The sequence below is a fragment of the Acipenser ruthenus genome, chromosome 24 (assembly GCF_902713425.1).
Source record: "Acipenser ruthenus chromosome 24, fAciRut3.2 maternal haplotype, whole genome shotgun sequence".
Taxonomy (NCBI): domain Eukaryota; kingdom Metazoa; phylum Chordata; class Actinopteri; order Acipenseriformes; family Acipenseridae; genus Acipenser; species Acipenser ruthenus.
In genome coordinates, this window is record NC_081212.1 from 17832903 (window position 1) to 17848566 (window position 15664).

The 15664-nt window shown below is 39.6% G+C and overlaps 1 protein-coding gene and 1 long non-coding RNA gene across 12 annotated transcripts in view; one reads left to right on the forward strand and one right to left on the reverse strand.

Moving 5' to 3' along the window:
* Positions 1 to 6350, reverse strand: part of LOC117429632 (uncharacterized) — a 26875-nt gene extending 20525 nt beyond the window's left edge. Inside the window, exon 1 of the long non-coding RNA XR_009308416.1 lies at positions 6262 to 6350. This is a non-coding gene — a long non-coding RNA (uncharacterized LOC117429632). The remainder of the gene's footprint in view (positions 1 to 6261) is intronic.
* The window catches only part of LOC117429630 (paired amphipathic helix protein Sin3a-like), a 25790-nt gene continuing 13110 nt past the window's right edge, over positions 2985 to 15664 (forward strand). The window contains exons 1-10 of one of the 11 annotated variants that reach the window (XM_058998476.1): positions 2985 to 3070; positions 10189 to 10439; positions 11224 to 11406; positions 12219 to 12325; positions 12480 to 12771; positions 13142 to 13393; positions 13580 to 13732; positions 13926 to 14102; positions 14456 to 14545; positions 15458 to 15576. In XM_058998476.1, the coding sequence (XP_058854459.1) occupies positions 10221 to 10439; positions 11224 to 11406; positions 12219 to 12325; positions 12480 to 12771; positions 13142 to 13393; positions 13580 to 13732; positions 13926 to 14102; positions 14456 to 14545; positions 15458 to 15576 (1592 nt within the window). In that variant the 5' untranslated portion in view covers positions 2985 to 3070; positions 10189 to 10220. Of the gene's footprint in view, positions 3071 to 3163; positions 3241 to 6613; positions 6896 to 10188; positions 10440 to 11223; positions 11407 to 12218; positions 12326 to 12479; positions 12772 to 13141; positions 13394 to 13579; positions 13733 to 13925; positions 14103 to 14455; positions 14546 to 15457; positions 15577 to 15664 lie in introns of those variants that run through there. The other 10 variants (XM_058998477.1, XM_058998475.1, XM_058998478.1 and 7 more) reach the window with 10 other exon arrangements.

The following is a 15664-nucleotide window of genomic DNA, read 5'->3' on the forward strand; positions in this document are numbered from 1 at the left end:
TTCCACCAATCGTCCCTCACTAAATTCACAAGCACCAACAAAAAGAATGTATCATTAAAATACTGCGTCTCTGTTGCAGTCAAGTGGAAAAGACAAGGTATGAAGATGATGGATTCTGGATATTTCTAATGTACCCCTTATGTAATGTGTAAATAATTGATGGCTATTCATGAAACTGTTCTAGAGTTCAATTGGGCCTATTTACAGAATGTTTTAAAGAATGGTTTTAAGGGCTATTTTAGATTAAACACTGCTTTGAAACACGAGACTAGACAAATAAACCATCTCTAAAACATTTGAAAAAGGTTTAATAATCTTGATTGAATTCATCAAAATGGGCTTAAAAACCTTAACAACGTTTCTTAAACCATTCCTTACAATTTTGTGAAAAGAAGCCAGCACTGTTAACCACAGTATACAGAGCATCATATAGATAAGAAATGCTAACCCTATGGCAACGCTGATAGAGTAAACAGATACATTGTCTTCGAAACGTTTCTTTAAGGCCACCTCAGTACAAACAGCAAAGGCCCAGGCTTTTCCCGTGGCTATACTATATATTTTTTAAAATATGCTTTACCATTACCTCTCTGTGCTTTACAATGCTTGCTTACTGTGCTTTCACTGTACTTAATTACATCAGCTGGTAAACATGGTTAAGTATACAAAACAATTAATAATATATTAAAACAGGTAAGAAATGTCAGGTCACTTAATTTATCAAACGTTTAACTATTAATCAGCAGTGTGGTATATTCAATTGAACTAAACAGCTGCAAATCTAAACACACAGCTTTTACATACAGCAGCATTAAGCCTCTTGGCAGACAACAGACCACTGTAATTTGATTTAAAGGGTCTATAATGTTGATTGACAGATTGCAAATTGAGTAAACCAGTTTAAAAGTCATCTGCTGTGAAAATGAGAGCAAGTGTATGTTTTATGAAGTCATAAAGCAGCAAGAAGTTGCAAGACATCTTCAAGCTCTATTAAACATCTGTTGAGTTGATATTTTTAACATGGGCTTTGAGCTTCTTCTTGTATATACAAAGACGAATTCCTTGCTGGTTTTATACTGTTCAAATTGTTTTTACTCCTTTCAGGAAAATTCCCCCTTGCCCTTGTTGGTAAATAGGGCCCCTACATTTTTAAAAACAAATGCCTTATACATACAAGCGAAAACCTTTCCTGTCAGCATAAACAACAGCTATTGTTGGTACTTTTAAAGTGTTAAAAAACAAACGCTTTTCATATCTATCATTAAAGTGATTGTAACTAACAAACAGATTCCATAAATCCTACCTCTTGTGCACTTCAATTGTATTCATTGTATAGGTCTCAAATGTACACTTTTGAAAAAAACACATATATCTTTATTTTAAAACATGTTATATGGTACTACACTTAAAAAAAAACATCAGCTTCTTGGTCATTAACCAATCAGTTGCTTCTCCTACTGAATGACATGCTTTCAGCTGGTCATGCTTTGACCCAGAAAAAGCTGCAGAAGTCAAATGACCAAGAAAGCGTGTAACACATTTCTTGAGATTAAGGTGTGGGAACTGAGAACTTCCTGTAACACAGGAAGTGATTGAGAAGAGGAAACCAAGCACTTCCACAAACTTCTTGAATTGTGGCAGGCCCCTCCCTCCTTCCTCCCGGCACACTGGATGACTTCCACTGCTGCTCTGCTTGAAAAAGGACGTTCACATAAGAAAGAACAAATGCAGAATGTGAACTAAATGATCAGTCGGCCTAATTATTGTCACATACCAGTTAAAAGGTAATGATTCCATGTTATATTAACAATTGCCGTAAAATGAAACAGTGTTACGAATTAGACTATGCCATTTTAAGGTGACATACGCAGTGCTATGATGATTTTTTGTGCTAAATGTATTTTTTTTCGATATAACCTAACTTAGCCTAGTGGGGGCTCCCATGGCCTGAGGCCACAGGCAATTGCCCTGGTTGCTAGCCCCTAAAACTGTCTCTGATGGCAGGCAGCTACAACTGATGAGATGCTCCTGTTGAAAGGACCTCAACACCGATCAATTATTATTATTGGTTTATTTAGCAGATGCCTTTATCCAGGGCAACTTAGAGAGACTAGGGTGTGTGAACTATGCATCAGCTGCAGTCACTTACAACTACGTCTCACCCGAAAGACGGAGCACAAGGAGGTTAAGTGACTTGCTCAGGGTCACACAATGAGTCAGTGGCTGAGGTGGGATTTGAACTGGGGACCTCCTGGTTACAAGCCTTTTTCTTTAACCACTGGACCACACAGCAATCACATTAAAAAGCACTCTGAATGATTGCAAACATATACAATACAAATGTATTGGAACAGTAAAAAAAAAACTCCCATTCCATTTGAAATGACTTGGTCTTTAACTGTAATACATGTTCTTCCCTTTAAACAGCCCCTGAAGGTACAACACTAAAGATATGTCTTCTTCTTCTCATCAGAGCCCATTGCTGGGCCATGAGATTAATTTTACGGGGGATCTACAGCATAACATAAGAGCATAAGAAAGTTTACTAGAGGACCATTCAGCCCATCAATGTATATTTTTATAACATAGGAATCAGTCATGAGAGGGCAAGCCCATTTACACAAACGTGTGTGCTAGAGATGCAAGTTTAGGTGTTTAAAAAAAGAACCCCCTTTATTTTGCTCTTTGAAAATGACTGTGAGAAATCGCAGTGTTTCGTTTTTAAACTAGGGTGTGACAAATACTGTACAGTATATTTAATGTAATTCTTCATAAGTGCGTTTTATGTTCAGTTAATAATTAGGCACGCTGCTGTTAAATCGACGTTATATGAGCATATGAAAGTGTATAGAGCAACGTGTTATCGCCAATGACAGCTAGCCTTCAGATTTGTGGTCAGCATTCATCGGACAGTCTTGCCAGTATTTTCTTTTCAGGGTAGTCTTTGGCGGGTTGTATTTAAATAAGAATGACGTGAACGCTGGTGTTGACCAATGCAAAGGAAAGGGGGCGTTTCCAACTATTTTGTTACAAACACGAATCCGGACTCTGAAGCTTCTCTTTTTTGTGGGTATGTAACAGCTGTTAAAACAAAAATATTACGGTTAAAAACTTCACCTTTGCAACAAAATAACAAGTCCGTATCGCTTGTGAGACACTGTGTGATGTGGAGAATGTGTACGCTGAGATCCGTTTTGGCAAATGTGTTATTGATAATTTAAAAAAAAGAAATCAGGAAGGGTATGTGGGTGGTCGGTTTATTTTCATTTTTATTTCCATTATAACATTTTCAAATCATAGCTAAGCCTTCTGAAATCGATGCAGCTGACCATCGGGTCGTTTTCTATACTTGATAATGTGAATCTCGCTGAACGGGAATCAGCAGTGTTGAGACTGCTTTGTGGAAAAGGACCAGGTTGGACATTTTGCTCAGAAAAAAATAGCAGTAAACAAAAGCATTGCAGCTCGTAGATTAAGACGTGGGTTTTTACAGTAAAAGAAATCTAATCGGATGATTGTAACTGGAGGTGTTGTTTATTTTGCACGTCTTAATTCCAGCACGCCTTTTTTTAGATAAAAACAAAAGCCGTTTAGTTTTTTTTTTCTCTCGTCGAAATATTACCGTGTTTCGTTTGATGCAATGGAAGATATTTAAGTTGGTGCACTGTACTGTATGCTTGGTCTGTTTGTGGGGGGTCACGTTTGGGTTCCTCCAAAACGCTGTTGTGGAATCCTTTCTGGATACAACAACACAAAGAAACCGACTAGTACGGTACAGGAAAAAATCGTACCGAGGTTTTTGCCGCGTCGAAGCAGATCAGTGGCGCTAGCATTTATTTGTACTATTTTTAGAAATATAAAAACGGTATATCTTGGCTAACTGTAAACATGGATTAATTTGAACCGTTGCGTTTTGCTCATGTGTTCGTCATATAGGGGAAGAAAGTAGGCGGAAAAGCTGTTTTTTTGTAAAATGTACATATTTTTTTAAAAGAAATACCGGTAATAAGGTCGATATTTGAAACAAACCGATGCATTTCTGGTATATTAATTGCTTTTAAAAAGTACGACAATGTTGACCCATTACTGAAGAAATTCGCGATGTGTAGCTTCTTGATAAACCATTGTAGCATAAGATGGGCTACACGACTGAGTACTACATTGACAAGTGGGACGGACCCTTCTAGGTGATTCACAGTTGCATACCGTTTTATTAACATAAATAGTTTTATGTACAAATGCATTTGTTAGGTGAAGTGATGGCGTTGTAGTGTCATACGCATTGTTTTTTTATAAGTGATTATTTGTGTGTTTTATGAACTGTTTTGTGGCAGAACGTGGCTGTGACGCCTGCAATCTGTAGAAAATGCAGATGGAGGGAGAAAATATTTTAGAAGCTTGCCAAAACCCCCATTCCTAAATCAATTGCGCAGAAACCGTTGCGTAAGGCAGAGGTATTAGGGAGGGTTGAACGCAAAGATTTCGGAGGGGGAGAAGCGTTCCGTTATCAACATGATGGGAATCCCGGCCAGGCTGCTAGCCCCGCCCCTCGTGGGCAAGGATTCACGCAAAGGATCCGCCTGTCGTAGGAGGAGACTGTTTCTGTTAACGGATTACTGATTGGTTAGAAATAATCCCGCCTGATTGTGGGCGGTACGCCGTGGATGTTCCCGCCCTGCCTGGTCATCGCTACATTGTCACGTGAGCAAATAACTTCAGGAAGTGGTGATCTCACTGGGATTGCATAACTACGCGTTGTGGTGATACGGGAGAAGTTGTCACTGTAACATAGCAAGAATCAAAATAAAACACGCTGAAAGATGTGGCTTTTTCGGGAAAATTGCTTCTGCATCTCCTATTTAGTCCAAGAGAGATTTGTTTTCCTCTCGCGAGATTATTGCCAATGGTTTGTTTACAAAATAAATTAACATTACCGCGAAACGGAAATTCATTCCTCTTTACAATTCATCACCGCATCCAGGGTCCGGTCTCAGCCAAAGGGGCCTGGCTAAAGCAATTAAGTAAGATTCTTAAAGAAAGGGCGCTTCCGGCGGAAGCTATTTCACAACGTTACGGTCAACGCAAAACCTGAAGTCTAAAATATAGTGTGTGCGTGTTTGGGGTGGGGTGTAGTACTTATATGTATAACTTGTCTAACCCTCGTGTATCTAAGAAGTGTTAAAGTTAAAAATATATACATTTAACCCTATATTTGGAAATGGTGTTTTTTCATGGAAACGTACAATTTTAGTTTTAAAATTGTATTTTTTTTTTTTTTTTGCAGTATTATGCACTCCCAAATGCTTCAAGTTGAAAATAATATAGAACCATAGTGACCAAAGAACGTGGACATATTTGAAATTTGTCTTCTCAACCACACAACAGACACGAATTTTGCACAGTAAACGGTATCAGACATGTCAAGCTTTAGTCCACTTCAATTCTTAATGATTAGCCAAAACTACAGCCGCAGTTTGCGTTCTAGTTAAACGCCGGAAGTTAGTTAGTTGGGTAGGGTGTTGCCTAGCCTGCGAGTTTTATTTGCACCGTTGAGTCACGTGATGGTAATGGGCGGGGCTTCACAAGATACACAACCCATTTGTAACTTGAAAGTGAGCTTCTGTCCCTAAAGAAGGTTTTAATTAAATGTGATTCAGTCATTTTACAAGCAAACCAACGAACGGACTGAGCAGTATGGGCTGGGCAGCTGAGGCATGCACCTACTACAGCAGATTTAGCACCTACACCATCACCTTATTTTCCAGTAAATTCCTTCAAACAAAAATTACTTTTCTTACCTAAATACAAATTATTAAAAACAAACTTAGTCAGAAGATCCTGTCACAAACAGCTCACAATAATGATTGAGGTTTCACTGTTTTGGCCATAAACATAGTATTACATCACCTTATTTCCCAGTAGTTTTTTTTTTTTTTTTTTTAATCGTTTCAAACAAATGCCTTTGTTGTAACAAATTGCGCTTCACTGCACTTTTTAAAGCAACAAGAAATTGTTAGTTTTTCCAAATTAAAAAAAAACTAAGCTCACGGTATGTTGTTTCTGTCTAAATAATATTGTAACCTTTTAATATATTTTAATTAAGTTTGATCCTTAAAATGGGGGAAGCTTTTTTGCCCAAGAGCAAAATGAACCAAATACAACCGTCTAAATATGCGTGTTCATGCACCTTAATATATATATATATTTTTCTAAGTAGGATATTATTGTATTAATATTTGCATACTATTACAATACGTTCACCTGTAGCCTGGTGTAAACATTAATGCAGGGTTTGCTTGTACATACGCGCCCTTTCTTCGCATACGATGCAGCCTGTGTATAATAATGGAGGCAGGCAGGAACTGGGGAGGACTGTTTCATACGCTGCTTCCTCTACATTATGAGTGTGATTGTTTTACGCCAATCGCATGCCTGGAGATTTTCGAAGCCCCATCTTTACAGACGGTTTTTCAATTATGGGCGGAGTGTATGTAAAGTATGAGTGACGGGTGGGGGGGGGGGCCGACGTGAAGAGGCGGGGCCTTGAAGTTGACTGACAGAATGTGTTTACCAATCGCATACTACAGACGGTCTTCCTCTGTCGGCCCCTTTCGATCCGCGGCCAACAGGAACCCTGCCTGGGCGGGAGTAGACCGCCTCCCAGCCCCGCCTCCCGACAGAGAACGGAGGTTGTTTTCTCTGAAGAAAAATTTCCTTTTGCGGTCTGGCGCCGAGTTGTTTATTTTCTTGTTGTTTCTGTTTTTAATTGCTTTTTACCCCTATCCCCACGTCTTAATTTAACATTGTAATTCCCTTGTTTTAAATATCGGCGTAGTTTTAAACAAAACCGTAATTACCGAGTTATTTCTGTCACGGGTCGCAGTCGTGCGAGGAGGTGAGTTGTTTTAAATGTATTATTTTGGGTTAAGGAGGTTAAAAAAGAAAGTTTTCCCAAAAATGTGTTCGGTTCTGAACCCAGTATTCTGTCCCGGTTTGATAACCTGATCGGTTTTACGTGGAGAAAAGATGGGTATATACATCACTAGCTAACTGAATTCAGTGAATGTGATTTATTTCAATTTTTGTTAAATATTTGAAGTTCGGGTTGTTTTTGTAAGTGTGTCCCGCTTTGCTTTGTGACCCGGATCTCCCGATCCACTGCAGACCAGTTTCGAAGGACCTCTATTCATACCACTGAGGTTATGTTTGTCTGCAAAGCCCAGCACGCAGCTTCCAATTTCGCATCGTGTTTACTACTCGAGGTCGGTGCTTGGAATTTGTGACACTGAAGGCCGCACAGGGGGAGGTTAATGAAAGAGGAGGAGGGAGTGGGGTACAACTCGAATTCACTGCTTCTATATAAACAGTGAAATATTTGATGCGATCAATGTGTGACAAACGTGTGGACCGGACACGATTGTGCTAGCTATCAATTCGATTGTATTGTTGGATCGAAAGGATTCGACATTTGTGTTGTGACGTTACCATTTTTGCAGTTAAATGATCCTAAGCATGTGCTTTCGTGGACGTTTCGTAAATGTGCTTTGTGCTTTTTGTTTGTTTGTTTTTTCTTAACTACAAATAAATGTATTTTAAATCAAAAGACAGGTTTAGCAAAACAATTTTGGAAGTTTAGCACTGTACAAAGCAGATTCTGCTGCGAATACCACAGATGGGTTATTAGTAAAACAAAAGTGTGCAAAAACACGGACTTCATTGAACAAACAAATCGAAAGGAAAAGCCATTAATTGCGCACAGAATTTTTATTATTATTATTATTATTATTTATTTTTCGGAACGCACACAACTAAATGAAACCGAAAGGATCCATGCCATTGATCGGTTGGATTATGTACTGTGTAGTCGACACATTCATTTGGTTTGTTTGTACACAAACGTGTAACAAGCCCCCCACTGTTGTTTCGTGTGTACATTTTAAGGAAATCGAAAAAGAAATAAAGTAAGTCAGAAGATTGTTATACTGTTTGTTCTTGATTGTGCTCCGGTGGTTAAGTGCAGGCGAACACGGAGCTAGTGTGGAAAGGCTGCTTCCGTGAGACATACACATTTCACACGCTGGTGGCACCGTGGTGACGTAACGGCGGATTCTGCAGCATGTGTCCGTCTGCATGGAGTTTAAGCGGAATGCAGTCATAATGAACTGGCTCTTAATGTACATTCTTTTGGGTGTGACTTAAGATCGCTGATTTATGTACAGGCATATCCGCCTTTTACATTTTAAACAACTGGGTGACTCAAAATGATAAGGACTATAAAACGTGATGATAATAGGGGAATACTGTAAGCCGTTTCATCAGAGAGGTCTATAGTTATTCCAGCTGAAGCGAACCGGTAGTGGTTACTCGACATAAAACACAATGCCAGAATTTAAATTTTTTAAAATATGAAAAGCCCTTAAAACAAGCTTGAAATATGTGTTTCTTCTTTTTGCTCAATACTATAGTTATCTTCGTTTGAAAGTGTTTTAGTTACAGTGGCATCTGGTGCAGCATACAGGTAGTGGACAAAAAAATGGAAACACCAGGGTAAATGAGGGACACCAAGTATATTGAAAGCAAGGGCTTCCACACAGGTGTGGCTCATGCGTTAATTAAGCCAATAACATCCCAGCATGCTTAGGGTCATGTATAAAAATGCTGGACAGGCCTGGTTGCCTATAATTATGGCTAGCATGGCTGCAAGAGGAGACCTCAGTGACTTTGAAAGTGGGGTGATTGTTGGGGCGCGTTTGGCAGGAGCTTCAGTGACCCAGACAGCTCAACTTGCTGATGTTTCACGAGCAACGGTGTCTAAGGTGATGTCGGCATGGAACTCCGAGGGAAAGACATCATCAGCAAAGGGCAACAGCGGGCGGAAGCGCATACTCCAGGATCGTGATATCCGTGCATTAATTCGAATTGACAGGCAAAACAGACGAGCAACTGCAGATCAATTGACTGCAAATTTCAACCTGGGGCACGAGCAGCCAGTTTCATCAAAAACGGTCCGTCGAGATACCATAGTGGCCCAATGCCCTATTAAGTGACTTTACATTGGTGTTTACATTTTTTTGTCCACTACCTGTATGTTTCACTAAGTGATTAGGAAAATTATTATTATTATTATTATTATTATTTTAGTAAGAAACAGCACCTTTAGGACTTATTTTCACAGAATTACATTTTTTTTAAGCTGTCCAATACCTTAATGCATCATTTTTAATGTGGAAAAGTTTCTATTCAAACTGGGATCAAAACTACCAACAAATTAGTGTATAGGAGTTCTCCACAGCCAATTGTGTACTGGCTGTTAATTGAATATCCTATTCTGTATATCTATCTGAATGCTACCAGAAAAAAGTGAATTGACATTGTATTAATGATTTCTTTCTATGAAGCCTTTCTTTTATTATGCAGTGTTCCAATATTGTTTAAGTAACAAAGTGTACATCTACAGCTATGGCCAAAGGTTTTGCATCGCCCTACAGAATGAAGTAATTTTACTTCATAAAGTCGAATAAAACCTGCAGAATAATGTTATGTTAACATATCGAGTTACATACTGCTTTATAGTTTTCCATATACTTAATGAAAAACAGGCAAATTGAAAAATATGACAGTTCAAAATCTAACGTGAAATACTGTGCTACTATTACGGCTTCCGGTAGGCTTTTGCAATATAATTTTGTAGTTCCTTTGATTACCTGATGTTAAATAAAATATCTAAATTATGGTCATAAAGTTTTAATTATGTCTCAATCCTCAATTCTAAAAATTGCACCATTTGTGATTGGGAGGGGGGACTGCTTTATGTTACAGAACTACCAGGGCATGCAGTAAAAGTGTTTTTTTTTTTTTAATGTAGCACTTGGTTAAATGCTTTGTGAATATCAGACTAAGTATTTAAATGCCTCAAAGCTAGAATTCAATTTATCCACGTGCCTATGTGCATTGCTCTCTATTTGGAGTAGGCAGCTCCAGCCCAGGAGTGCTGTTCTATTACAGATTTAGTAGGTGTAATTCATTATTTTAGTACAACCTGGTCAGGTTTAATTGGTTCAAATAAATAATTAAGGAGCAAAGACTTGTATTACAAGGTTGCCTAACTCTATATGTAATATATGTTTATTTATTTCAATGAAAAGTTTCAGACTGGTAACATGACAGTGCTTGTGTCCTCTTCCTCAGGTTTCGAGGTCCCCTCGAGGTATGAGTTCACAATGAAGAGGCGATTGGATGAACAGGATCCGGTTTTTGCGTCTCAGCAGCGTCGCCTTGCAAGCAGCACGGAAAGCTTCCAGCACCGTGTGCTGGCACCAGCGCCGGCAGTGTACGAGGCAGTGTCAGAGAACATGCAGCCCACCACTGGCATCCAGTACTCCGTCCCTCAGGGGTACCAGGTAAGCCCTGCAGTGGACACCGGGACCCTTTGGATCCAGGTAGTGCTGACTCCTTTATATTTCTATCCACCGTTGTATTAGAGAGCACTTCCTAGCAACCTTCTGCTTAAACATTTTCATATATTTTAAATATTATGCCTGTTTTAACCCCTCACATATGAGAAGCAAGAGTGGAGTAGATATGATTATAATATTAATAATGTAAATTTATCCTATTCCATCAGCATGTGTGCTTATTCCTTTTAGTCCCAACATTCACAAAATGCCTTAATGTCTGTAATTCTGTTAGTAATGGATAAAACACTTTATATTCTCACTTTGTTGGAAAATACAATGTCATTCCATGATGTAAACTTAAAATGTCAAGGTATAGGCTATATATTGTACCTGCATGCAAATACTATGTACTTGTAGGTGCACCTCTCCAAACCTGTTAATGTTTTGAATCCCTGTAACAGCTGAAGCTGCTCATTTCATAAAGCAGTTATTGCCTACCAGATTGTTTCCCTGTTCCTGACCTAGCATTGGGTTAATCTCCAGTTACTCGCTTATATGTTGGAGTTAATATAGGAACAGAGTTCAAAATCTGCTTAGGGTCCAAAATAAAAATTAAAATATTTCATTTTTAGCATTGTTGTCATAGCCCTGGTTTTGGTGTTTGACTGTAACTGTATGTAATGCACAATAAAACCTGTATTAAATAGTCACACTGTAACCAGCTCTTAACTGCTGATAACCTTCAACACCCTAACATGCCACCTGTCTTAATTATCCCCAAACATTTCTTGTTCTGAAGTGCACGGTGCATGCTTCCTCCCTGCAGGTACCGACAGTGGCCCAGAGCTCCAGTAGCCACGGGCACGCCCCAGGGACAGCTGTGCATAGCGGGGGGCATCACCACCCCCCAACTGTACCACCCCACAGTGGGCAGGTAGTGCAGAGCCACCCCCATGCCCCTACACCCACCGCCCCTGTGCAGGGCCAGCAGCAGTTCCAAAGGCTCAAGGTGAGTGCTGTGGGTCCATTTCAATGCACAGCACCTTTTCTTCACTGGACAGGGTGGGGGATTTTAACTGTGCTGAAATATTAACACAACATAAAAAGGACCGTCGGATTTAAATTTTATAAAAAGTGGAAAAACTAACATTGTCTGGTCATTACTAGTCTGCTTTAGCAAATTCCTTTTAACTTGGAAATCGTTTGTTAGAATACCAATTAATTCTGTACTGAAACGGTTTTAATTCAGTTTTTGCCAACTAGTAGTTTTTCTTGAAGACGCCATTAACAATACAAGTGTAAGCTGTTAGGATTTTTTTGGCAAACAGATTACCATTTCAGAGCAGGTTTGGAAACAGAAAGTGAACCTTGGTCCCGTCCATTACTAAATAAAACAAATCTGCTGGCAGTCAGCATTCACTCCATCCCAGTTATGGTGATCTCACAGGCTCACTACTTTCTGTACAGTTGAATTACTATTTATTTTGCTGTTTTGGATATCATTCAAAGCTAAAATACTCGGTAGTGCTGAATTTAGAAATACTAAAAGAAAGTTAATAAATTCAGTGACAAAGTTTTGACTAGAAATCTTTCACTGTCATCCTGCTGTCTGACATCTGCTTCTAGTTGAAACATTTATCATTGAATTTATTAAGTTTCTTGTACCATTTCAAAATGCCATGTTGGATAAACCAATTTGGGCCAATTAATGGGATATGCTCTAAACCGTTTAAATGAAGCTCTCTGATGGCTCTCATATGAACCCTGAGAAGGTCACAGAATGTAAAGAGGTTACTTTATACCATATCTCCTTTCATGTAGGTTGAAGATGCTCTGTCCTACTTGGACCAGGTGAAGTTACAGTTTGGGAGTCAGCCCCAAGTTTACAATGACTTTCTTGATATAATGAAGGAGTTTAAATCACAAAGGTGAGCATCAGCTTTTTTACTTTTTTTTTTTTTTTTTTTAAACATATCTTTTGTATCTTCTTGTTTGAATGATGATTTTGTCTGAACTACATAGTGGCACTTTCCACATTTGGTTAAATAAAAATGAAACTGAAGTGTGGGATTTCTGTTCCAGCATTGATACTCCAGGGGTGATCAGCAGAGTCTCTCAGCTCTTCAAGGGCCACCCAGACCTGATTATGGGCTTCAACACTTTCCTGCCTCCGGGGTATAAAATAGAGGTGCAGACTAATGACCTTGTGAACGTTACCACACCAGGGCAGATCCATCACATCACCCCACATGGCATCCAGGTGCAACAACTGCCCTTACCCCAACCAGCACAGCACCAGCCCCCGCCCCCAGCACCAGCCACTCCTGCTGCAGCACCTCCTGCTGCCCAGCCCACACCAGCAAAAATCAGCAAGGTGAGCATTCCAGACATTTCAACATTGAACTGGAGTGGTCTAGGAAAGAATGCCCCTTAGTATTGCAGAATGGTAAACAAAGAATAGATTTATATATAAAATATATACTTTTCTGTTGGTTTTCTTCCTTCTCTAAAAAGTGCAGCACTTAGGGGGGTGGGGATGGGGGGAGGGAGGGGGTAAATGTTTTCCTTTCTGCTTTTGTCAACACAAAAAGTGTGACTCATGGCAGAGAATGAGGCTCTGAAATGTAATTTAAGATAATGTAATATTTGCCCCTTTGTTAAATTGCATTTTTTTAGTTGCAGAGTGTATCTGAATGACAGCACTAGTGTGACAATTATCTTTCTTTTTTTCTGCTCATTTGCAGCCCCTGCAGTCTCCAGCCCTGACCCCTACCAGCCAGTCCAATCCGTCCATCCCCCCCTACGCCTCCCCACGGTCCCCACCAGTGCAGCCCCACACACCCGTCAGCGGTACTCCTGCCAGCGCCCCGCCACTGCAGAACAACCAGCCTGTGGAGTTCAACCACGCCATCAACTACGTGAACAAGATTAAGAACCGCTTCCAGGGTCAGCCTGACATCTACAAAGCCTTCCTGGAGATACTGCACACTTACCAGGTACGAGCTGGGGGCTCTGTGTGTCTGTAAATAACTTGGATTGGAACTCTTAATGAACATTTCAGGGATTAAAACTTGACTGATTCATTCCAGGTTTTTACTTTGAGCTCAGGTGTGATTTAATTAGGCTGTGCATGTTTGCTGCTGTCTCAACCAGACATAATCCTAACACTGTTCTCTCTGCAGAAGGAACAGCGTAATGCAAAGGAAGCAGGTGGGAATTACACCCCAGCGCTGACGGAGCAGGAAGTCTACGCACAGGTAGCCCGTCTCTTTAAAAATCAGGAGGACCTTCTCTCAGAGTTTGGACAGTTCCTGCCAGATGCCAACAGCTCTGTGGTGAGTGTCAGGTTACAGGAAAACTTTGTCTCCCCTTCGGCTTAGAATATACGGTCGAAGAGAAGATTTGGAATTAGTCTGGTTTTGTCAGAGATATTGATTGATCAGAGATTTTTAGAATGAGCGCAAGGGTGATTTTTCTGTCAACATGGAAGGAGTATATCCAGCAGCGTTTGATTTGAACCCCCTTTAGTTTAATTTCCTTTTCCCACAGCTGTTAAGTAAGACGACAGCAGAGAAGGTAGAGGCTGTGCGAAACGACCACGGTGGCACTGTAAAGAAACCCCAGCTCAACAATAACAAGCAGAGACCCAACCAGAACGGCTGTCAGATCCGCCGGCACTCTGGAAGTGGTGCCACTCCTGTTAAGGTAGAGAACACCGTGGACTTGAATGTACAGAGAGGTCTGGATTTCACACATGCAGGTGTTCTAATCTGAGGTCATGCTTACCAGTTTTATGCCCTTAGTGGTCTGTTACTGTCTCAAAGGCAGTAGTAGCATACTGTACAGGCTTAAATCAATCCAGCCAAAAAGACTGCAATCTGAGTTTTTGCGATGAACACCTTTGCCTCCACCTACCTACCATTGTTGCAGGATTTTAACCTAGGTCCTGCAGTTTGTGCTGGATTCTTTGGGCCAATGCACAAGGATGAAAATACTGTCCTCTGCTCTGTTTACTATGATTTTGTGATAATGGTAAGATCGCTCTTGGTTTCTTTCAGAAGAAGCCCAAGCTCCTGGGCCTGAAGGATCAGTCCCAGACTGAGGCTAGTAAGCATGGTGTTGGAACAGAGTCACTCTTCTTTGAGAAGGTAAGAATGACTAGCAGCTAGACTCGTCTCCAGCATGAAATTCTGTTTCATGAAAGAAACTTGCTTGCCCAAATAAAACTGTACCTTTTGTCATGTACCATACAGAATCAAAAGTAATGAGCTGGTGAACTAACCCTCTATCGCAAGACCTTTTTCATTGTCACATTTTGTGTGCAAGTAACATATTACAAGTTTGGAACACAATTTTTCAAATTAGGAATGTCGTACAATACAGAGCGGCTGCAAGATCTTTATTAACATAATACTAAAGTCTTCCTAAATTTTAGTAGGGATGCACTGATAAGAGATAGATATATATAGATAGATAGATATATATATATATATATATATATATATATATATATATATATATATATATAATTTATTTCTTTCTGTAAATTACACATTGCATGTTCACTGTTGTAAATAAACCATTTTAATTTTGATGATAATGTCAATATCCTGAAACAAATCGTTATGCTTTCATTCTAGCTTTATATTATTAACAATGTCATTGTTTTAGAATGAAATGGTACACATGTTGCACTCGTTCAGAAAAGCTTAGTAAATACCTTTTCTGCGCTATTTGATAAAATGTTATGTATATATATATATATATATATATATATATATATATATATATATATAATGTGCATTTTGGTATGTTGACTATCAAGACAACCCTGATCTCAGATCCGCAGGCAAAAACATTGTCACTAACATTGTAATGGGTCATTTAGCATTCTTCTCAAACATGAGTTATAGATTTGAAACTCTGTGCAGCAGAAAGCCAGCTACATTGAAGCAACAGAACTCGGAACAACTGCAAACATTTTAAGACCATTGTTCTTGAAATACAAAGCAAGATTCTCGGTTGAACAAGCTGACTTCTGTTTTGTTGTTGTCTTGCAGGTCCGGAAAGCGCTCCGCAGTGCAGAGGCGTATGAGAACTTCCTGAGGTGCCTTGTAATCTTCAACCAGGAAGTTATCTCCCGGACCGAGCTGGTGCAGTTGGTGTCGCCGTTTTTAGGGTCAGTCTGTGTAACTTTCATTTATAAACGAATAAATAAAAAAATCAAGTTGACAAACGTCTTGGTTAATGGCTAGAATTAGTTACAG